Source organism: Carcharodon carcharias, chromosome 20 (genome assembly GCF_017639515.1).
Source record: "Carcharodon carcharias isolate sCarCar2 chromosome 20, sCarCar2.pri, whole genome shotgun sequence".
NCBI classification, from domain to species: domain Eukaryota; kingdom Metazoa; phylum Chordata; class Chondrichthyes; order Lamniformes; family Lamnidae; genus Carcharodon; species Carcharodon carcharias.
In genome coordinates, this window is record NC_054486.1 from 77,502,627 (window position 1) to 77,527,873 (window position 25,247).

Consider the following 25,247-nt stretch of genomic DNA (forward strand, 5'->3'; position numbering starts at 1 on the left):
CAATATTCCAATACTACTGCATCATGCAAAATCTGAGTACAAACCCGAAAAAAGCAGTACCCAGAGGAAAAAAAAGGATGCTCTAGTTTTTTCTAAAAAAAACTGTACAAATTGTACAAGAACACAAAAGATAAGAGAAGTAGACTATATGTCTATATACAGCATGTTCCACCATTCAATGCGATCATGGCTGATCTTTGGCTTCAATGCAATTTTCCCACCTGCTCCCCATATCCTTTGATGCCCTGACAGACCAAAAATCTATCACTCCAAGCCTGAAATATAGTCAATGATGGATCATCCACAATCCTCTGCAGTAGAGAATTCCAAAGATTTACAACACTTTGAGTGAAGAAATTTCTCATCTCAGTCCTAAACAATCCACTCCTTATCCCAAGTCTGTGCCATCATGTTCCAGATTTCCCAGCCAGTGGAAACAACTTCTCAGTGTCTGCTCTTCAAAGCCCCTTCAGAATCTTGTATGGTTTAATGAGATCACCTCTCATTTCTCTAAACTCCAGAGGGTATAGACCTAATTTACTCAGCCTGTCACCATAGGACAACCTCTCATTCCAGGGACCAATCTATAGTGAACCTTTGTTGTACTGCCTTTGATGCAAGTATATCCTTTCTTAAATATGGAGATCAAAACTACACAGAGTACTCCAAGTGTAATCTCACCAAAGCCCTGAACAATTGCAGCAAGACTTCTTTATTCCTGTATTATTGTATGCTGGTTACATACAATTCAAAGAAAAAAAAAGTGCACTAGGATACTTAGAATGTATGTAAAGGCTGGATGGGTTGCACCTGATCAGAGCAAGGACAATGTCCTTGCAGGGCGATTTGAGAGTGCTACTGGGGAGGGTTTAAACAATCTTGGCAGGGGTGTGGGAACCAGGTGATGTTTAGTAAGGAGTGTGATGGAATACTCTCCACTTGTCTGGATGAGTGCAGCTCCAAAAACACTCAAGAAGCTCAACACCATCTAGGACAAAGCAGCCTGCTTGACTGGCACCCCACCCATAAACATTCACTCCTTCCCCCACCAACGCATAATGGCAGTAGTGTGTACCATCTACAAGATGCGTTGCAGAAACTCACCAATTCTCCTTAGACAGCATCTTCCAAACCCATGACCACTACCATCTAGAAGGACAAAGGTAGCAGATGCATGGCAACACCACCACCTGAAAGTACCCCTCCAATCCACACACCATCCTGATTTGCAAAGATTTCGCCATTCCTTCCCTGTTGCTGGGTCAAAATCCTGGAACTTCCGCCCCTAGCAGTACTGTGGGTGTACTGACACCGCATGGACTTCAGCGTTCAAGAAGGCAGCTCACTCCCACCTTCTCAAGGACAATTAGGTTTGGGCAATAAATGCTGGCATAGCCAGCAACACCCACATCCCATGAATGAATGGGCAGTAAATGCTGGCCTTGCCAGTGAAGCCTGAATCCTGTGAATGAATAAAAGGATACTTTAAAAAACTTAACTCTTGACATTTGATATTTCTGAATCCCAGATTATGTTGACTTAATCATTCTCTGGTCGCTGTCCCTCAGTGTATCACAACTTCTATTTTCTTGTAGATATCAGAAAGGCTTCGAGGAGTCAGCAAGTGAGTCACTCGACACAGAATATCCAGCCTCTAACCACAGTCTGTATGCGTCTGATCCAGTTTCTGGTGCCTGACTCCCAGGATGTTAATGGTGTGGGTTCAGCAATGGTAATGCCATCGAATGTCAAGGGAAGGTAATCAGACTCTCTTGTTGAGATGGTCATTCCCTGGCACTTGTGTAGCACGAATATTACTTGCCAGCTTTCATTTGAAGCCTTGATGTTTCCCAGGTCTTGCTGCAACTAGGCACAGACTGCTTCATTATTTGAGGAATTGTGAATGGAATGGAATACTTTGCAATCATCAACAAACAACCTCACTCTGATATTATTTTAAAAAGAGTTAACTTCAAAAGAAATGAGGAAACAACTTAAGCAAATTGATCGCAGAGGGTTGTTCGAGCTCACTCCAGTAGAGGGCATATAGAACATCTTTAAAGGCATAACGTTGAACACAGAGGATAATAATATAACTAGACCAGCAAGTGGAAAGTAAACAAGTGAAGTCCTAAGAAGATAAACTAATAAATCAAAACTGAAACAAAGAGGAAAAATGACATCTACAAATATTGCAGCAAGAATAGGGATGAAACTTGTGATGAGGAACAAGTGTAGAGACTAGAGAAACTGGGGTTGTTCTCCTTAGACCAGGTAGTAAAGGAAGATTTGACAGAGGTGTTCAAATTTTAAAGCATTTTGTTGGAGTAAATAAGAAAAAATTATTTCCAGTGGCAGAAGAGTCAGTAAACTGAGGACATAGATTTAAAGGTAATTGGCAAAAGAACCAGAGGTAACGAAGAAAACAAATTTTCTTAAGACAGTTGTTATGATCTGGAATGCACTGCCTGAAAGGGTCCTGTAAGCAGATTCAGTAATAACTTTCAAAAGAGAGTTGTATAAATTCTTGAAGAAGAAAAATTTGCAGGTGATGGGGAAAAAGTGAAGGCGTGAGAGCAATTGGATAGTTCTTTCAGAGAGCTGGCACAGGCATAATGGGCCAAATGGCCTCCATCTGTGCTGTATTATTCTATGATTTGCTGCGGAAATATGTTAACATAGTGATCAGAGGAGAAGAGGGAAAGCTAGAAAGGAGCACTGCTGCAGAATAAGAAAGTTTAAAAAATATTTACAGTACTTGAACAAACGAGCCTGAAACTGAGGAAACTTAAGTTTCCCGTCTATCCCACATACAACAATCTATGTAATTACTTTCTCTAAGTATTAAAGGTCTGAAAACCAATTAATCCCCTGGGATAGAAGATCAAAGAGTGCCAAGCGACACTAAGGAGGAAATGTATGAGGCATTGGCAATCATTGTGAGATAGTCACTGGATACAGAAGCACCAGCAGTTTGGAATAATACATGACCATCTTTAAAAATTGCAAAACGTTAATCACAGGCAACGACACAACCATTAATTTTACACTAATCCCATGTAAAATGATAGAATTGATTATCAGGAGTAAACTTCGTTGGAATAGCGAAGCTAACTTACATTGTCAAAAGCACTCTAATTCAGGCTCTTCATCTAAATCCTAATGTATATTTTCCATGTCCGTAGATCTGCAATTTGAATCCCTCAGAAACTACATTTAACTTAATAGTAACATTTTTAATACAAATTACAAGGAGACTAGCTGATAATGGTGGTGTCAGAACTCCGTAATTACCTTTTAACCTTGATACCAAATGTAGGGACTGACAACAACTTTTTAATACTTTTGACATAGAAAAGTGTCACAAAGTGCTTCAGGAGAGCTGCAGTTAGACAAAACTGGATGCTAAGCCAAAGAAAAAGATATTGGGTACAGTGACCAACTGATAAAGAGGTTGGTTTCAAGGAGGGTCTTGAAGGAAGACATGGAGGTTAAGAAGTGGAGAGTGGAGGGGTTTAGGAAGAGAATTCCAGCAAACGGAGCCCAGACAGCTGAAGATGGCTATGAATGGTGGGTCAAAGAGAGTTTTGGTTGGGGGGGGGTGCAAGCGGGTGTACAAAAGGTCAGTCAGAGGAACAGGCAGTTTGGGAGGGAACAGCTCCCAAAGCTGGAGGAGGCCACAGAGCTCGGGGGACAAATCTGAACACCTCATGAAAAACATTATGTAATTTAAAATATTAAGTCTTTTTCCTATTTTAAGAAATGTATTTCCCAAGAGCTAAATAATTTTCACAGCCAGTAAACCAGCATGTCTACATGGCACTGTAATTTTGTTTTTTAAAAAGGGACTGTAAATACTGGGTTAAATCGATGCACAACTAGAACAGGAATTAAAATTCATAATCCTAGTGCTGTTAGATCCCCTAAGCTACTACTTGATTAACTAGCTGTACAAATTTGAACTGTCAAATGGTTCAAAGACAAATATTTTTCAACAACACCAAATAATATTTCTATGACAGTAGAGTTCGAACTTCACCTTGTTATTTCATAAAAAACACAGCCTGTGCTCCAGATGTCCATTTTGAAACTGTAGTACCCATCTGTAAGAAGGCACTCTGGGGCTCGATACCATCGGGTGGAAATATATTCTGTATATGGCTGCTTTGAGAAGACACTCCTACAGGAACCAAAATCTGCCAACTTCAGTAAGTTTTGCTGCAACGGTAAACCCAGCATATTTAAAACATGGTGTAGTTATCAATATTATCTTTCCATATTAATAAACTGGTCTAGAAATCAGTTACAGAGAATCATAGCATCCATATCATTTATCCAGTTCTGTCGAAGGGTCATGAGGACTCGAAACGTCAACTCTTTTCTTCTCCACCGATGCTGCCAGACCTGCTGAGTTTTTCCAGGTAATTTTGTTTTTGTTTTGGATTTCCAGCATCCGCAGTTTTTTTGTTTTTATCATTTATCCATTTCAGTTTCCATTTTTGAATATTATTGTTCAGGTATTAAATAGGCAACATCACAGGGACTACCTGAAGGAAGTTACAAAGCTAAGCTAACAGAACAGAGTCATCATTAATAAATACAGGCCATTAATTTATTGCAGGTCAATAATTAATGGAATTTTAATCCAAGACTTAGTTTCTCTTTCAAACCCATTTCCCTATTAGTAATCAAACTCACTAAACAAAAATAAATTCATAATCATGTGTTGCCATTTGACTTTTCACTCAACCCTCAAAATCATTCTTGTTTTCAGTCTTTTTAAAATTTTATTTTATGTAAATCCCAAATTACCATATAGTCCTCAATAATCATTTTTAAGTTGGCTATTCAATTCAGAATAACAGATAATAATGTATAATTTTTATTCATTATTCCTCAGCTATGGCTATCCTATTACATTTTCTAGATAAGCTTGATTTTTGGACAGACAACAATCCTTAATGCTCAAACAACAGTAAATATGGAAGATGAAAGGAATCAGATAGATGATGAATAGAATTAGAACCATAGAAAAACTACAATACAGAAAGAGGCCATTCAAACCATTGTATCTGCGCCAATCAAAGAGAGAAAAAAGAAACCAGCTGCTCATTTTAATGCCACTTTCCAGCACCTGGTCAGTAGCCTTGCAGATTACAGCTCTTCAGATGCAGATCCAGGTACCTTTTAAATGAGTTGAGCATTTCAGCCTCAACCAACAACTTAGGTAGTGAATTTCAGACGCCAACCACCCTCTGGGTGAAAAGGTTTTTCCTCATATCCCCTCTAATCTTTCTACTAATCACCTTAAATCTATGCCTCCTGGTAATTGACCCCTCAGCTAGGGGAAACAAGTCTTTCCTGTCTACCTTATCTAGACCACTCATAATTTTGTACACCTCAATTAGGTCATCCCTTAGCTATCTCTTTTCTAAGGAAAACAACCCTAGCCTATCCAATCTCTCTTCATAGCTGCAATTTTCAAGCCTTGGCAACATTCTCGTAAATCTCCCCTGCACTCTCTCCAGAGCAATTATGTCCGAGCTGTAACGTGGTGACCAGAAATATACACAAAATTCCAGCTGTGGCCTAACCAGTGTTTTATACAGTTCCATCATTATGTCCCTGCTTTTGTATTCAATACCTCATCCAATGAAGGAAAGCATGCAATATGCTTTCTTGACCACCTTGTCCACCTGTCCTGCCACCTTCAAGGACCTGTGGACATGCATTCCAAGGTCTCTCATTTCCTCAACCCCCCTCAATAACTTCCTATTTATTGAGTATTTCCTTGCTTTGTTTGCCCTCCCCAAATGCATTGCCTCACACTTTTCCAGATCGAATATAGAAAGAAGTCAAACAGAACAAATTTTAGGGATTAGAAACTGAAGAGGAGACCGTTGCGATATTAGGACTATTTCCACTCAAGAGGTGAGCTAAGATGCCGTTTTTTTCAAAATTATAAAAGGGGTTGCTCAGAGGGCTTCATTTTGACAGTCAGTGACTAAAAGGTCAATTTAAAATCATTAATAGAGTGAGGAAGAAGGTTGGGTGAAATTTCTTTACGCGGCTATTGGAATACGGAATGCTTTACCACAGGGAATAGTCAAGGTAGATACCATGGGAACATAGGGGCAGGAGTAGGCCATTCAGCCTTTCAAGCCTGCTCCGCCATTCAACTAGATCATGGCGGATCATCTACCTCAACGCCATTTTCTCATGCCATCCCCAAATCCCTTGTTGTCATTAGTATCTAGAAACCTATCAATCTCTGTCTTGAACACACTCAATGACTGAGCTTCCACAGCCCTCTGGGGTAGAAAATTCCAAACCTTCACTACCCTCTGAGTGAAGGAATCCTCATCTCAGTCCTAAATGGCTTGCCCTTTATTCTGAGACTGTGTCCCCTGATTCTAGACACCCCAGCTAAGGGAAACATCCTTTCTGCACTTACCCTATCAAGCCGCTTAAAAAATTTGTAATTTTTAATGAAATTACCTCCCTTTCTTCTAAACTCTGGAGAATAAAGACCCAGTCTCCTCAATCTCTCCTCATAGACAGTCCCACCATCCCAGGAATTAGTCTAGTGAACCTCCTTGCACTTCTTCAATAGCAACTATATCCGTCCTTAAATAAGGGGACCAAAACTGTACACAATACTCTTGGTGTGGCCTAACCAAGGTCCTACAGAATTGAAGCAAGACATCTTCACTCCTGTACTCAAATCCTCTTGTGATAAAGGCTAACATACCATTTGCCTTCCTAATTGCTTGCTTTTAAAACTTATGAACAAGGACATCCAGGTCTGTCTCCTCCTACCAAAGTGGATATTCCATCTGCCATATTCTTGCTCAGTCACTAAGCCTGTCCAAATCCCTTTAAAGCCTCTTTGCATCATCCTCAGAACACACATTCCCACCTAGATTTGTGTAATTCTCATCTTTTGAGATACCTTACCCTTCCAGAGTAATTTGAGATAGATTGGACACTTTTCAGGTCCAAAGGCCTTAGGCCCATTCATGAGTATATGTGACACATAGCAAGCAATGGTCTGATTGGGGTAGCCATTATCCCGTTGGACAGCTTTGATGCACTTATTTTGGCATCAAGCTTGCATGGTGAACAAATGGCTTAGGTCCTATTTACGAATTACCCTCAAAGGATAAGGTATCTCAAAAAAATTGAGCATTAGTGAAACTAGTCGTTTCACCCTGCTACTTTGCAGTCGCAACTCAAGTGGTATTTTCCACAAACAGGATGTTGCTGTCAAGCCAAAAAGATGGTCTGTCTACCATACACATGATTAATGCGGTATACGAATTTCAGTGCCAGTGCCAGATAATTAGGCCGTATGTCCCAATGACTGGCGGATCATACCAACTAGCACGTCTCTTTGGCTGTTTGCAATAGGCAGAGTACTGGACATATAGAAAATAGGAGCAGGAGTAGGCTATTCGGCCCTTCGAGCCTGCTCCGCCATTCATTATGATCATGGCTGATCATCCAACTCAATAGCCTGCTCCCACTTTCTCCCCATATCCTTTGATCCCTTTCACCTCAAGAGCTATATCTAACTCCTTCTTGAAAACATACAATGTTTTGGCCTCAACTACTTTCGGTGGTAGTGAATTCCACAGGCTCACCACTCTCTGGGTGAAGCAATTTCTCCTCATCTCAGTCCTAAATGGTCTACCCCGTATCCTCAGGCTGTGACCCCTTGTTCAGGACTCCCCCACCATCGGGAACATCCTTCCTGCATCTATCCTGTCTAGTCCTGTTAGAATTTTATAGGTTTCTATGAGATCTCCCCTCATTTTTCTGAACTCCAGCGAATATAATCCTAACCGACTCAATCTCTCCTCATATGTCAGTCCCGCCATCCGAGGAATCAGTCTGGTAAACCTTCGCTGCACTCCCCCTATAGCAAGAACATCCTTCCTCAGATAAGGAGACCAAAACTGCACACAATATTCCAGGTGTGGTCTCACCAAGGCCCTGTATAATTGCAGCAAGACATCCCTGCTCCTGTACTCGAATCCTCTCACTATGAAGGCCAACAAATCATTTGCCTTCTTTACCGCTTGCTGCACCTGCATGCTTACCTTCAGCCACTGGCGTACGAGGACACCCAGATCTCGTTGCACATTCCCCTCTCTCAATTTATAGCCATTCAGATAATAATCTGCCTTCCTGTTTTTGCTACCAAAGTGGATAACCTCACATTTATTCATATTATACTGCATCTGCCATGCATTTGCCCACTCATGCAGCTTGTCCAAATCACACTGAAGCATCTCTGCATCCTAACAGCTCACCCTCCCACCCAGCTTTGTGCCTTCTGCAAATTTGGAGATATTACATTTAGCTCCCTCATCTAAATCATTAATATATATTGTGAATAGTTGGGTCCAAGCACCGATCCTTGCGGGACCCCATTAGTTACTGCCTGCCTTTTGGAAAAAGACCCGTTTATTCCTACTCTTTGTTTCATGTCTGCCAACCAGTTTTCTATCCATCTCAATACACTGCCTCCAATCCCATGCGCTTTAATTTTACATGCTAATCTCTTATGTGGGACTTTGTTGAAAGCCTTCTGAAAGTCCAAATAAACCACATCCACTGGCTCCCCCCCATCAACTCTATTAGTTACATCCTCGAAAAATTCCAGTAGATTTGTCAAGCATGATTTCCCTTTCGTAAATCCATGCTGACTCTGTCCGATTCTGCCACTGTTTTCCAAGTGCTCAGCTGTTAAATCTTTTATAATGGACTCTAGAATTTTCCCTACTACCGATGTCAGGCTGACTGGTCTATAATTCCCTGTTTTCTCTCCACCTCCCTTTTTAAATAGCGAGGTTATGTTAGCTACCCTCCAATCTGTAGGAACTGTTCCAGAGTCTATAGAGTCTCGGAAGATGACCACCAATGCATCCACTATTTCTAGGGCCACTTCCATAAGTACTCTGGGATGTAGATTATCAGACCCTGGGGATTTATCAGCCTTCAATCCCATCAATTTCCCCAACAGCATTTCCCTACTAATACTTATTTCTTTCAGTTCCTCCCTCTTACTAAACCCTGTGTTCCCCAACATTTCTGGTATGTTATTTGTGTCCTCCTTTGTGAAGGCAGAACCAAAGTATGTATTTAGTTGGTCAGCCATTTCTTTGTTCCCCATTATAAATTCCCCTGTTCTGACTGTAAGGGACCTACATTTGTCTTCACCAATCGTTTTCTCTTCACGTACCTATAAAAACTGACTGTAAAAGTTTCCATGTTCCCCGCAAGCTTACACTCGTACTCTTTTCCCCTTCTTAATCAATCCCTTGGTCCTCCTTTGCTCCCAGTCCTCAGGTCTGTTGTTTTTTCTGGCCAATTTGTATACCTCTTCCTTGGATCTAATACTATCTCTAATTTCCCTTGTATGCCATGGTTTGGCCACCTTTCCTGTTTTACCATTGCACCAGACAGGAATAAACAATTGTTGCAGTTCACCCATGCGCTCTTTGAATGTTTGCCATTGCCTATCCACCGTCATGCCTTGAAGTAACGTTTCCCAATCCATCGTAGCCAACTCGCGCCTCATACCATCGTAGTTTCCTTTATTAATTTAGGACCCAAGTCTCAGAATCAACTACATCACTCTCCATCTTGATGTCGAATTCTATCATATTATGGTTGCTTGTCCCCAATGGGCCTCACACAACTAGATTGCCAATTATTCCTTTCTTATTACACAATACCCAGTCTAGGATGGCTGTTCTCTAGTTGGTTCCTCAACGAATTGGTCCAGAAAACCATCCTGTGTACACTCCAGGAATTCCTCTTCTACAGTATTGTTACTAATTTGATTTGCCCAATCTATATGCAGATTAAAGTCATCCATAATTACAGATGTTCCTTTATTGCATGCTTCTCTAATTTCCTGTTTAATGCCGTTCCCAACATCACCACTACAGTTTAGGGGTTTATATACAACCCCCACTAACGTTTTTTGCCCCTTGGCGTCTCTCAGCCCCACCCATACAGATTCCACATATTTGGAGCTAATAGCTTTCCTCACTATTGTGTTAATTTCCTCTTTAACCAGCAATGCAACTCCACCACCTTTTCCTTTTTGTCTGTCCTTCCTAACTACTGAATACCCCTGGGATATTCATCCATGTATCCTACTATTTCTACTTTGACTAGCATGTGGCAGTGGTAGTAATCCTGAGATCATTACCTTTGAGATCATACTTTTCAATTCGCTTAACTCCCTATATTCTGCTTTTAGGACTTCATCCCTTTTTTTTTTAAACTTATCTTGTTTGTGCCAACGTGTACCACAACCACTGGCTGTTCACCTCCCCCCTTCAGAATGTCCTGTAGTCGCTCTGAGACATCCTTGACCCTAGCACCAGGGAGGCAACATACCATCCTGGAGTCTCGTTTTCGGTCACAGAGAAACCTATCTATTCCCCATACAATTGAATCCCCTATAACTATTGCATTCCCACACTTTTTAACTCCTTCCCTAGGCAGCAGAGCCAACTGTGGTGCAATGAATTTGGCTGTTGCTGCTTTCCCCTGAGAGGCCATTCCCCTCAACAGTATCCAAAGCAGTATATCTGTTTTGCAGGGGAATAGCCTCAGGAGATTCCTGCACTGCCTGCCTAGTCCTCTTGCTCTGCCTGGTGGTCACCCATTCCCTTCCTGCCTGTGGACTCAGCCTGCGGTGTGACCACCTCTCTATAGGTACTATCCACAATACTCTCCACTCACGGATGCTCCACAGTTTCCCCAGCTGCCGCTCCAGCTCTGAAACCCGGGCTTCCAGGAGCTGCAGCTAGAGACAATTCCCGCACACCTGCTGGCCCCGGGCACTGGAAATGTTCCCAGCTTCCCACATAGAGCAGGAGGAGCACACCACAGCTTTGAGCTCTTCTGCCATGACTCACCCCATTAAATTAAATTAAACTTTTCGGAAGATACTTAATATCAAATAATATAAATTACTCTAGGGCCCCTCTTTCCTGCTCCTCGTTGTTACAGAATATAGCCCTTACAAATGATGAACCACAAAATAAGATCTTAAAAAACTATAAGTGATAAAAGTGGTAAATACTTACCCGACCGTACTCTCAGTACTCAAAGGATCACCTCGTTCCCTCCTCACCGAACTCCCTCAGTCACCAGACTCCAACTTAACTCCATTCTACTGCAGCCCAAAGCAGCACTCCAGTGCAGACAAAGTCAGCACTGTAAGATGGCCTGTTTTTAATACTCTCTGAAACTAGCCTCTGAAAACCTGTTTAAGCCAGTCATCTAATTAACTAGTTGTAGCTGCAAACAGAGCCTGTATAAACCCTGTTTTAAAGCTGGCCTAAAACTTACCTTCTTCCAACCCAAACAGCAATTTTTAGTTAATTACTAACTTAAAAGAAAGACTAGACTTTAGATAGAAATTAATCCTTAAATTCCCTGTCACCAAACTCCAACTTAAGCACTCTACTGCAGCCCAAAGCAGCACTCATGTGTGGACATACTTAACCAGCCTCCGCTCGCAAAACTCAGGACCTAATGTCTAACCTTCAATATGATTCCATGTTTGGACAATACTTGCTGAATAATTGAGTATGCCAAGAATTACACTAACAACCAATTTAAGATTAACAGTCGGGCTTGCAATGCTAGAAGCTACGAATATTCATTCACAGCGACCTGCCCTCTGCAGGCAAATTGAACATGTCCAGGTATTGTGCCTTTTTTGAAGTAAGCAAAAGCCTGGGGGACAAATGTTCCCTGGTGCATTCTCCATGGCAACGCCTCAACCAGAGTTGACCTGCTAGCCAGTCAGCATCCTTTTCTTATGCAGTACAAATAGTTGCTCCCTTTGAAATATGGCATTCTTAAGTCTGTCCTGAGTACAAGATGAAAAGTTTCTGTTTTTCAGCAATACTCAAGTTCTGTACTACCAAGCGGCTATATGTATAACTACTCTTTATTCCTTTATTCACACACACTGCTTTCAGTCTTGAAGCCTGCTGAGAGTAGCAAGGGCATAGAATGTGCTCCAGTTGGGGACTTCAATGTCCATCACCAAGAGTGACTTGTTAGTAACAATACCGACCATGCTGGCTGATTTCTGAAGGACATATTTGCCACACTGGGCCTGCGGCAGGTGGTGAGAGAGCTATAAGGAGGGAGAAACCTCTTTGAACTTGACCTCACTAATAAACCTGCCACAGATGCATCTGTCCATGGCCGTATTGGTTGAAGTGACCACCACCATCCTGATGTGGAAATATACTGTTGTTCCTTCATTGTCACTGGGTCAAAATCCTGGAACTCGCTATCCAACAGCACTGTGGGAGTACCTACACGCGCACGCACACACACACAAACTGCAGTGCTTCAAGATGGAATTTCACAACTACCTTCTCAACAGCAATTAGAGATAGGCAATAAATGATCTTGCCATCCTATGCATGAATTAAACAAAAACCTCAGCTGGCCTTATCACACTGCTGTCTTCCCTGGAGAGTGTTGTCAAGACTTTGCAGGAGTAACCTCACTAAGGGAGTCAGTATGACCAGCCTATGTAGCTTTGGTGGAAGCTCCTGTTTTAGGCTACTCACGAGCTGTCCTCCTAGGCCTACAATGGCAGAACAGGAACATCTGCTAGAACTCCAGATCCAAATATTACTTCAAAAAGGATCTTCTCTTACTGAATATTGTGTGTGATGGTCTTGTTATTACATGTTTGCTTGTGGCTAAGGAAGGAGATGATCAGAAGTTTTCAGGAAACTTTTTTTGGTCTTTGCCCACACTTATTGCCAAGGTGTGGTCAATCGGTATGGACAAGTGGGAATACTCCCCAGTAAAGGAAGCTGACTGATGTTCCATCCATTTAATCCAAAGAAAGTAAATTGCAGGGAATCCTTTACAGGCATTCATTTCAACCCATCCATTTTTTTAATATACTCTGCATTCAGTGCCTATTAAAAGTAGATGGCACCAGATATGAGTCTGCATCAGGCCTCTGGCTTCACTGTCCCTTACTTCCTTGAAGCTCATAGGTAAGGAAGCCACTCCCAAAGGATTCAAGTGCTTAAGTTTCTGATCCTTCGAGTTCCGGCCTGTTCACTGAATTAAGCGTATTTTCTCTTGCAGGCAGAGAAATGGTCTTCAGATGCCATAAATTGAATGGGCTTGTGCTGTCAGACATGTAAGAAACCAGAAGCCCATCCTTTGTGTCAGTAACTGATTACAACAGAACTTACCAGCATGATGCACAATCATTTGCTATGCGAAACAGACTGCCAACTGTTTCAATTCTAAGTTGTCTCAGGAATATGGGCATGCAGGTAAGCAATGAAAGTGACAGAAGATTGTCTGAGGGCTTGGCAAGAACCAGCCGTAAATATTCAACAAGACAACAGGCAATGCATGGTCACATGCACATTTGGGTCACCTACATGGTACTTTTGGGTCACATTACTTAACAGTTTCCTGAAGGTAAGTATTTTCACCCGTATCTGTCCCCATTGTGAAATAGAGCAAGCAGAAATAATATTGACCCTGGTTTCTCTCTCTTAGGCAATCCTTCGGTATCAAGGAGGACTTGCTTCTACTCAGGTTCAATGGGTTCTGAGATGGCTGATTAGTCTAATGCATGACCTACAGACTCTGCCACATGCTCGGCATGTGGCCCTTGAAGGGTTGGGTAGTTAGATTGTTTGGAGGTTTGTGTTCCCTCTGATGCCTCTACTTCATCTCTATACATCTTCTCAATTTAGGTCAGTCACAAGCCAGCAACTTTCATGAGTTAGCAGGGACATCTAACTTCATGGATGCTTTGATGACACCCCTAAAGCGTTTCCGCTGTCCTCCTGGGAGTCTCCTGCCCAACTGAGTTCTGAGTAGAGCAACTGCTTTAGGAGTCTGGTGTCAGGCATAAGAACTACATGTTCCATCTAGCAGAGCTGGTTTTGAGTGATTAGCTCCTCAATGCTGGGCAAGTTGGACTGGGAGAGGACACTGCTGTTGGACTGCCTTTCTTGCAACCAGATTTGGAGGATCTTGCAAAGGCACCGCTGATGATACTTCTCCAGTACTTTTGAGGTGCCTGCTATAGGTTCTCCAAGTCTCCGAATCATAGGAGCAAAGGGATCACTGCTGCCTGGTAAACCATGACCTTAGTCTCAGGTTTAAGATCCTGATCCTCAAATACTCTTTCCCTCAGTCAGCCAAAGGCTGAGCTGGGACATTGAAGGCAATGATGCTGGAAAATGGTCCACATCTTGCTAGTGATTTTAATTTGTGGTGTTATGCTGTGGTAGCTGGTTAGAAGAGGACCTTAGTTTTCTGGGGGTGTTTAATGAAAGGCCCAATTTCTCATATGCTTTGGAAGAGTCATCGACAATGACCCAGAATTCAGCTTCAGAATTCTGAGCATGCACAAAAGCATTATTTGCATACTGAAGATCCATGACTGAGGTTGGAATGGTTTTGGTTGAAGGTGGCAGTGGTTGAGCAGTTTCCCATCAGTTATCTTCACGCCTGTGGGTAATTTGCAGATGTGATGCAGTGTTGCAGCAAGGAAGAAGATCTGGTGCAGGAAGACATCTAGATGGCATTTTCTGGTTTGAACTAGACTGGCTATACCATAAGATCTAAATTCTGTCTGTCTTGGTGATCTCCTGTGACATTTAAAGTATCTAGGCTCGGTCTATTGCCGTTCTCTCACCACTGCAATGATTGAGAGACTTCAGTTTCCTACCGAACCTTTGTTTGGCTTTTTCAGCTTTAATCTGTTCCTGGCCACAGGTTACATATACATCTGCACATGGCCATGCACAGAACCTAGCCTCCAATTGTCTTGCAACACTCTTGCCATTGGACCAAGGTCCTGGTCTGCTAAGATCATCTTGTAGTCTGCATCAATATTAAGTTTGAGACCTGGAATGTCAGGACCCTCATGGACAACTCCAACAGTGACAGACCTAAGTGCCAAATTGCCATCATAGCTCTGGAACTCAGGTGTCTCGAAATCAACATTGCCACCCTAAAGGTGGCACAACACACAGGAGAAGGCCAACTGAAGGAACAAGGCAGTGGGTACACCTTTTTCTGGACAGGCCTTCCAGAAAAGGAATGACGCCTTCATGGGGTGGGATTCACTACAAAAATGAACTTGTCTGGCGCCTCAGTGGTGGTAGAAAGAGCACAGAAGATTGAACAACTCATAGACACCAACAACATGTGTGGTTTCTTCAGGGGTGTCAAGATCATCTATGGCCCAAGCACTCAAGGGCCCACCCTGCTGAGAGCCAAGCATAGAGGGGAGCTCATCATGGATAGGGAAGCAGTCGGTGCTCACTGGAAAGGACAATTTGAAGAACTCCTCAAACTCCATTCCTCAGTACCCTGTCCGACTTGGTCCGCAGCAAGGTTGAAAAAGCCATTCAACAGCTGAAAAACAGCAAGGCCACTTCGGCGGAGATACACTCCTGACCCTGGTATCCACCTCCTGGCAGGTATGCTGCACTCCTCTCCTCATCCAGTAAAATCTATTCTCCACTTTCCATCATACGGGGACGTTCATCATTTAGCCAGAGATTCCTTTTCCTTGCTTCTGCAATTGTTTTTTTTAAAACATCACAGTGAATTGTCAGCTCCTTCTTGGTATCCTTGATTTTGGGAGCCAGAATTTCTTTGTCCTCCACAGTGGCCACTTCCCTTTAAGTGTATTCTTCTTTTACATGGCTGCAGCGGCACTAGAAATTCCAAACGCCAAGAAGTGAGCTCCCAGCACTAGGTGCATTCCATTTGGAAGCTTCTACTGCACAAATAAGAATCACCCATCTGGGGGCTAGCAATTCCAAAAGTTCACAGCCGGAAAGCCAGTACTGGAAAATACCTACAGTACCAATATTTCTAAATGTCCGAAATAATTGATAGTAAGGGTAGTGTGATAACACTCAGCAATAATTAGAGGGCCCAATGTAAAGTCTATGGTTTCCAGATCACCAAATAATCCCTAGCAATTCCTACTAGAATGAATGAACATATTTACACAGTGTCTTTCCTCATTACAGATCAAACTGTTTCACTGCCAATAAATTTACTTTTTGACCTGTAGTTAGTGTTATTACATAGGCAAACATAGCAGCCAGTTTCTGTTTAGCATGATCCCATAAACAGCAAATAAATAAATCACGAGGGACTACATTTTTTGTGGCATTAATAAGCAGCACACTTATTATCTACACACTTGGTTAACCAGACAGATGAAGAAGGGCAAAAGCAAAATACTGCGGATGCTGGAAATCTGAAACAAAAACAAAAATTGCTGGAAAAACTCAGCAGGTATGACAGCATCTGTGGAGAGAAAGAGTTGATGTTGAGTCCAGATGACTCTTCTTCTGAACTAAAGAGCAGAAATGTGGTGAAATATATACTGTGTAAGGTGGGTGGGACAAATAAAGCTGGATAGAAGGCCAGTGATAGGTGGAGGCAAAGGAGAGATTGCAAAAGATGTCTTAAACAAAAGGTCGAAGGGGTGTTGATGGTGGTGATACTGGCTAAAGGAGGTGTTAACGGTGACATTAAGAGTAGAAAGCAGGACGAGCCAGTGACAAAGGGAATGAAGAAGGGAACAAATTTACAGAAAAAGGGATTATATATATAATTTTATTCACAAAATACTCCACAAAGAAAATTTTTTTATAACAGCATTTATGTTTATTGTGGAACAAAAAAAACACTAGGACCATGGGAATTTGCATAAGAGAACAACCTAATGAAAGGACCATTAATTATGAGATTAATCCACTATATATCTATACTGTTCACCACCATGGACTTTCCAGTCAGGGAACGCTCTGTTACTATACATTGCAATGACAGACATCTGCATCTAAGTTGTCTGCTATTGTGAAGCTGGAAATCAATCAGAAATTATGCCATGGGGCCCACAGAAACAAAACAGAAGTGCCATATTTACAAAACATTTTTTAAAATTATGTTTTCCTTCTTTGACACTCAGGCATATCTGCCCTTGGTTGAAATGGTACTCCTGGCTTCATTTAATATCCCACATAGGAGGTCTCAGTAAGGGTGGGAAAGGTGTGAACTCCCTGATCCCAGCCACACCCTTATACCAATGGCCATTTTTGGGGTGGAGAGAGGCTCCAGCACCAACAGGCATCCTGGAATTCCCAACAGAAGCCTATAATCCTCACACTTACAAATTCTAGTGTAGTTTCTCATCCACCACGTGCACCCACTTGTTCACTTTGCCCTCCCACTAATTTACAGCAGGCATGTGCCAGAATAGCCTTGGATTTTTGATCTTAAGATCTCAAAATGTAATATATTAATGCATATAACAATTAAGCATCACATCTCATTCAATTTTATACAAGGTCAAATTAGTCAAAGATTGTGAATCTCAAACCTTTTTCTTTCCATTCTACATGCCATATGTTTCAATTTTTGCATAGGCATATTGCTACTTTTTGTGCCTGTGACAGTAACAAGGTTACAATGGAACACTTTCCATTTTGGCCAGCTCAAATGTGACAAGCAGTTTTAGGTCACATACCATACACGTAGATACAGAATAAACTTCTTTCTGCTCTGCCTTAATTTCAAAAATTCATCCATGCTAACTCAATGTGAACTTCTCCATTTCTCAGTCAATAGTCAAAAGTACAAAGTCCTGACAACACAACTAGGACTGGTTAATCATCATGCAGGTGAGAGTGTAAGCTAGCATTCTATTTTTTGTATATTAGATCACAGATGTGGGCGTCGTTGGGTAGGCCAGCACTTACTGCCCATTCCTTGTTCGGGGGCATTTTTTAAAGAGTCAATCACATGTTAACAAGAGTCATATGTAGGCCAGGCCAGGTAAGGACAGCAGATTTCCTTCCCTAAAGGACATTAGTGAACCAGATGGGTTTTTACAACAATTGACAATGGTTTCGTGGTCGCCATTAGACTTCTAATTTTTAATAATCCCACTGTGGAGTGATTCGAACCTAGGTCCCCAGAGCATTATCCTGGGTCTCTGGAATACTAGTCCAGCAACAATACCACTGTGCCATTGCCTCCCCCATGTACTAGTAGTGCTCCATATTAATGAGTGTTGAAGGGGTATACAAAAAATTACCTTAATTAAAATATTTTCTGGCTTTACATCTCGGTGAAAAATCCCATTTCTGTGGTAAATAAAATAAGCTTTTGTAAACAAATGAGTTGAGCCGTGATTTTCTTATTAATAATTTTCTAACCAATTTTATCACTATGCCATTGATGATAGCAGATTTAAAAAATAAATAAAATGCTTTTTTTTCCTGCAATATCAAATAAAGCTCCTGAATGTGTAACAATTTTCTGTTATTGACTGAGATCCTTTTTCATGTGTATCTGCAGTTTTGAATAAATTACTGGCACTACAATCAGCCAAAATAGTTCTTAAATTTAAACATCTTAACTTAATTGTAAATTAACTCAGCTTAATATTTTCTGCAAAATATTTATGGTACTAATTTTCACTGTCTACACTTTTCTTACCTGTGCATGTAATCAAGGGACTTACATAGTTGATACATGTAACTCTTTATTTTACCTTCAGGTAATGGGTTCCTCCGCCCTGTAAATAAGAACGTTTTGTAAATCTTACTAAAGCCAACTATACTCTTAAACAATAACTACACCTGCAGTCTGTTGGCTATATTCATAGACAATGTAATTCAAAAACACTTTCAAAATACTCCCAGGATAAGTAAAACAGCAAATAGATAGAAGGGGCAGTTTCTTGGAGTATTATTTTCTTGTATATTTCATAAGTTTCTCTTTTGGTCTTGTCAATTTTAAACTAATGACAGAATCATTGATGGAAGTGGCCTTAAGTCTCGAGTTTCTAAATGTTATAATGCTTTTTCCTTTATATTCACCAGCATAGATATTCTAATAACCATTCCATGTTGAGGTTTACTTAATAAAATTATGGAATAATGGTAGTGGCCGTGCCTAGAAATGTTGTACAACTCTAGTTATCCACAATCCCATAATCTGAGATTAATTAGCAATGAGAATTTCAAAACTAATGGGTGATTGGTGGGAGTTGAGACTGCCAGTAATTTTATCCTTTACTCACCTTTGATGTTCTACACTTATCAGTATAATTAGCTGGCATTTAAACGTCTGATCTATTATCTGGCCTACCAATTTAGAACTTTGCCATACAATTCCAGCCTCGCAATGCTAATGAGTGGAAAACATATGGATTGTAACACCAGTAGCTAATACTGAAACCCACTTTAATATAAATTAGGCTGCATCTCTGAACAGGAGCCAGGCTCATTCTTCACTCTAAGATCTAGCATTGCATTCCCTGCCCCAGCCCCAAAAACAAGACTGTTACCATCTCCAAAGCCTCAGCAGTCAGGTCATCCTGAGACTAATCCTGAAGTTAGGGCTGTTGCTTGACTGACAATATGAGATAACCCGGTCATAATTTCCAGGTTCAATGAGAATTTCATCACACAGGCAAGTTCCAAGCAGTGTAACTACCTTCGACTGGGAGTTTGCCTTTATCACATGAAACCCAAATACTTGCTGCAGTAAAAATAAAAGCAAAAAGTGCAAATGCTGGAAATTTGAAATAAAAACAAATACTGTAAAAACTCAGCAGGTCCAGCAGCATCTGTGGAAAGAGAAACAGAGTTTCGAGTCCATGTGACTTCTTCAGAGCTCAAGAGAGGCAGAAATGTGATGGGATTTTATACTGTGGGCAGACAGTTGAAGCAAAATAGGTCAGGGAGAGGTGGGAGCTCAGGAAAGATTTGACAAAGATGCCATGGACACAAGACAAAGGGAGTGTTAATATTAGTGTTAAAGACTAAAGAACATGCTTGCTGCAGTAAATGCTTGAAGAGAAATGAGTTTTACTGCATCAAATGGTAAACAAAAGGTAATACCCACTGCTTTAAATGTTGTAACTTCTCATACTATAATACTTTTTAAGTGAAGATAGGAGCATTTGGTGACAGGTAGAGGAACTTGAACCTCAGATTACTTATGCCCTAGGGAGAAACCATGCACAACCTATGGAGAGAGGCTATCAAGAGTAGAAATGGTGCCAGTTGAAATCTTGTCAGAACATTCTGTTTCTCCTTTAATTTTACCACTGACTAATTGCCAACAAAGTAAATCGGAAAAATCTAATGTTACTTCTTCAACTGAATTTGACATCCACTCACCAGGAAATCATTGTTACCATTCTTCCTATTCTAGATCTTATACATGCAAGCCCAAACAACTGCTGGAGCAAAATGCGAACAGAAGAATGGACTAAAAGGAACTGCACAAACCTAAATGCATCAACATCAAAATCCCTTAAAGTGAACAGAATCGCAGCAACATATATCCTGAAATCAGCAAAATTCTCCCCCCCCGGCCCGGCTGAAAATAATCTGTGGTCACTGAACCATACCACCGAAGTACCCTCTAATTTTTTGTAGCTTGATTCATCAAAGTGTGCGGGCCCTTTAAAATGTTTTGCATAGCCGTGCATGCTTGGTAAAAGTACCAACTTGTACTCGGTCTGCATGGGTACTTTTGGATTGCTGTGTGGCGCACAGTTCACAATATAATTACAGTGCAGAAGGAGACCATTCAGCCCATCGAGTCTATACTGGCTCTCTGAAAGAGCATTCTTTCCCACTCCCCTGCTTTATCCTCGTAACCTTGCACATTCTCTCTTTTCAGGTAGCAATCCAATTCCCTTTTGAATACCTTGATTGAACCTGGCTCCACCACTATTTCAGGAAGTTTGTTCCAGACTCCAACCACCCTCCAGGTGAAAATATTTTTCCTCACATCTCATCCTTTTGTCAATTAATTTGAATCTGTGCCCTCTAGTTCACTTCAGTGGAAACAGTTTCTCACTATTTACCCTGTCCATACTCAAGATCTTGAATACCTCTATCAAGTCTCCACTCAGCCTTCTTTCTCCAAGAAAAAGAGTCCCAACCTCGCCAAACAATCATAGCTGCAGGCTGGGGTTTTCTGTGCCCGCCAGCATCTAGCATCTTCAGTGGCATAGGCGGGCAACATAGCGGGAAGGCCAAAAATCGGTTTCACAACGTTGTGAAACCAGTTTGCAATTGTCTGCTCTGCCAGCTGATGGTGAGCCACGTTATCCGTCATCGGATATCAGCATATCATTGTAAGGTCAGCCCACCGAACTTATCTATCCATCCCCCACCCCCCGGATCGTCCACCCACGTCGACGGGAAAATATTTCAACATGTTTCACAACAGCATATATAAGGTGTGTACTTGGCAGGCTGCACTTCATTCAGGACTTCAGACAGCACCAAATAACTTTTAGGGGGGCTCATGGATACGCCTCTACCTACCAGGTCAGCCATATGTGGATGGCTTTTCAATGGCTGCAGAGCAAGGTCTTGGGGAAGGGGGAGAAGTGGCTTTAGGCAAGGGAAGAGGCTGCAGGACGATGGCTGTACTTGGGAAGGAGGGTATCCCAGGATGTATGTGGGGGCACATGTTGATCTGTGCAAGTGGCCTCAAGATGGTGAAGGCTGAGGAGGCAGTCTCCAGAGGGGCTGAGGCCAGATGGACATGTGAGGGTATGTGTGTGAGTGGGTGACGTCCCTTGAGCCGGCAGTGAGTGAGATGCCAGTGAATGTGTGATGGGCTTGAGCATGAGAGTTTAGATTGCTGTGATATTGCCATACCCTGGCTGCACGGACGAGATCATTCATCTTCTATCCGCATTAGATGGACAACCGTTTCTGTGCAACACTGGCAGAGGTGATCAGTGCTATCGCCTACCAAGCTGGAGTGGTAATGTAGCTGCCCCACCTGTAGCCAGAGCAGAGGTAGAGGACATCACAGTGGGCCTCCACGGCATCGAAAAGGTGCTCGAGAGCTGCAGTCTTCCTACCTTTTGGGGGCCATGTCTTCTTTGCTGCAGTGCTGGGCTGCAAGTACTAAGCGCAGCTGTACTTTAAATGTGGTGCCTGGCGTGATGAAGCAGCGAGGTGATGGTGTGGCGGGCGAATGAGAGCTTGCCCACTATGGAAATGGTGTGTTTCTCATGAATGCGTAAGTAATGTGGTGGGTTTGGGATGATACGGCATGAAAACCCGCCATCACAGCCGGCGGGTGAAACATCGTTTTACCCACCCACTACCACGCTTAGTGCAAATCTGGGATGATTCTGCCCACAGTTCTTTATCACTGGAATCATTCTTGTGAATCTCCTCTATACTCTCTCCAATGCCTTCACATCCTTCCTCAAGTATGGTGCCCAGAACTGGACACAGTACTCCAGATGAGACCTAACTAGTGTCATATACAAGCTCTACATGACCTCCTTACTCTTGTAGTTTAAAGGCAACACTGCACACCACCACTGACCAAAATCCTCATCTTCTCCATTAAGAGTAAATGTACTCAAATTTTCACCAAAATCAGTCAGGTAGCTGAGAAGAAAGAATGTGCAGATTTGAATGGCAAGCTATCATTTAGAAATGTCAAACCTCCCCAGGAGGAAAAGACATTGCATAACTTGTACTTATATAGTACCTTTCAGGATCTTAAGCATACCAAAGTACTTCACAAGCAATGAAGCGCAATCACCATCCCAAGTTCAGGACTACATTCCTCTATCTGAGATCAAACCCCTCCCTCTCCCGCAGAGGTTGGGGATTGGACTCATCCCAGAGACAAAGCCTCATCAGGATTGGCGATTAGACTTCGCCCAGCATTGGAAATCGGACTACCACCAAGCTCCCGCAAATACATCACTAGGTTCCTTATCAACATCAATTAGGCTGGCTTCAGGCTAAGGTTCCTGTTAAAAATCAAGATGCATGTTCCAGGCTTCTAAGTTTACCAATGCATACACCACACCCCATTCAGCAAATCCAGATCTATCAATATCAGGGCTAAAGTGTATGAACCAACCAGCCCTTCACGCAAGCAACATCTTCCTCCAACAATCATTCAGGTGACCTGAACCCAGACTCTGTTAAAAAATACTTCAACCTGCTCTTCCCCTCACTTACCTTCATCTTCCCATTCCACCTTTTCTATTCTTCCTTGCTCCTCCTGGCACACAAGCAGTGCTATAAAGGCATTTACTCTTTCCCAAGCATTTTGCATGTGTATAGGAACCTTCCTAAAGACTTGTGTATACCCATGAGAAAACTGTGATGGAATCCGGGGTTTTACAGCTTGTATTTTTTGAGACAGACTGTAACTTAAAGAGGAAATGGGGAAAGGAAACTGCCCCTTCCAGTTTCTAAGGAAACTGAGATTGGAAATCAAAACCTCTGGGGAGACTGAAACTGATTGAAACCATACAAAAGGACACAGAGCCATCAGATGATGATGATAATGAACTCAGTGATGCAGCACAAGCAAACTAAAGGACTGTGGCTAGATCCAGAAGCTGGGAACAGGCAAATATACAGTTGCTGCAGCTGTTTCTGTTACTTGAAGATAACATTGGTAGATCTAGGCCATCCAGATTGTTGTAAGCAGAGGTTTTGCAGCCATGTACAATTTTTGGTGAACACCGTGCCCATGAAACTTGCATTGGTTGTGCGCTGTTAGCTGGAGATCAGGCTAAATTCTAGAAGAGGAGCTGAAATTCTTCATGATGAAACAGAGTTTTGAAGGAACTTGTGACTGAGATTGTTGGCATAGATGCTGAGTGCACTGCCAAACCAATTTGTGAGATTTGTCTTATTTGTATCTGCCATTTAATGTGTAATTTATAGTTTATAATCAACCACAATTTACCTGTTGATTCACGTTTAACTTATGTTGATTCTAGGTTTTAGAGTATAGGTGGTTACCCAAGATAGTACTGACTCTTTGACTTGTTTGACTTTTGTAAAGTAAAAATTCATTTGTTTTAAATTGTGGAATCTTGTGGTTCAGTCTCAGTAAATAACTAGGATTTTGGATTTCTTTTTTAAATAAAAAGTTACCAGTCTCATCCAAGATCATAACAAAATAGAGAAAAAAAAGTTAGGCTAGGGGGCAGGAGGAACAAGAAAAATGCATCATTTAATGAGACAATAAATGAAAGAGAGGGAGAAACTACCGGGAAGGGGAGGGAGGAAAGATATTCTCTGTTTTTCTCTTTTGATTGCGGGAGAAAAATCTCTTCTCCACAGTTCATATACACGAATAACAAGTGAAGAGAACACTCAGTAGAGCACATACCTCCACAATGCTGTGTAAACTCAATGCTATTACAATTACACAGTTCTTCCCTGAGACTTTTCCTGCTCTGTAACTACAAACCTGAAATGACGTCTCACTGAGGTGGCTTCAGGTCAATCCACATCCAAACAACCTGTTCTGAAAACTTTACTTACGTTTTAACAACATTCTAAAAAGTCAACTTGCCCTACTTCCCAATGTTATTGGGTCCTTCAAAAAATTTCCAGAATCCAGATCCGCATCTTCGCCAAAAAAAATCAGTTCTTCTTCAGGCCATACCCTGTGTACCAAGTTTTTGGGATATATTGTTAACAACCAGACAAACAAACAAGGGTGAAAACATTACCTTCACCCACCTTCAGTGGTGGAGGCAATTAAAATAATCCTCAACCTCAAGAACTAAATAGTCTGTTTAAGGGGTGAGCTTATTTGGTGGGTGCTACACTCAGAACACGATTATTACAATAAAGTTTGAAAATAGCTAACTGATCAAGTCATCCCATAGTGCAGAACAACAGAATTTTACAGTACAGCCTCACCAAACAAAGCATTTCACAAGGTTTGGTGTGAGGGGGAGGGGGAATGGCATGGGAGGTATAGAAGGGGGAATGGGATGGCATTGAAGAGGTGGGATGGGGATTGCTATGGGGATGATGAGAGGAATGAAAGGAAAGGGATAAGTATGACATGAAAGGAATGGCATAGTAAGGATGGAATGGCATGGGATGAAGATTTAAAGTTCATTCGTTTTCACATAGCCTTAGTTGGCATCGTTTTGCTTCTTCTCTGTCAAGCCTCCCTCTGTCCACATCTCAATGTTATCCACCCATCTGATTTTTCTCCGTTTTTACCCCCAATTTCTCCTTCAATTGTTGCCAGGTCCAGGTTGCCAGGTCTTTGTTTCCAATATCTGGACTTGGAGACCTTTCTCTCTATAACTGTATTTAGGAACCCTTTTGATTTCTGAACTTCTGTTCTTTATCTAGCCC

At 41.8% G+C, this 25,247-nt stretch overlaps 1 protein-coding gene across 3 annotated transcripts in view; it reads right to left on the minus strand.

The window, feature by feature from the left end:
- The window catches only part of LOC121292186 (MAPK/MAK/MRK overlapping kinase-like), a 122,826-nt gene that overhangs the window by 64,894 nt on the left and 32,685 nt on the right, over positions 1-25,247 (minus strand). For 2 of the 3 annotated variants that reach the window (XM_041213842.1, XM_041213841.1), the window contains exons 1-4: positions 23,091-23,327; positions 18,565-18,643; positions 18,161-18,209; positions 4,040-4,218 (exon numbers count right to left, since the gene is read on the minus strand). In XM_041213842.1, coding sequence (XP_041069776.1) covers positions 4,040-4,218; positions 18,161-18,209; positions 18,565-18,643; positions 23,091-23,187 — 404 coding nt within the window. In that variant the 5' untranslated portion in view covers positions 23,188-23,327. Of the gene's footprint in view, positions 1-4,039; positions 4,219-18,160; positions 18,210-18,564; positions 18,644-23,090; positions 23,328-25,247 lie in introns of those variants that run through there. The other variant, XM_041213843.1, reaches the window with a different exon arrangement.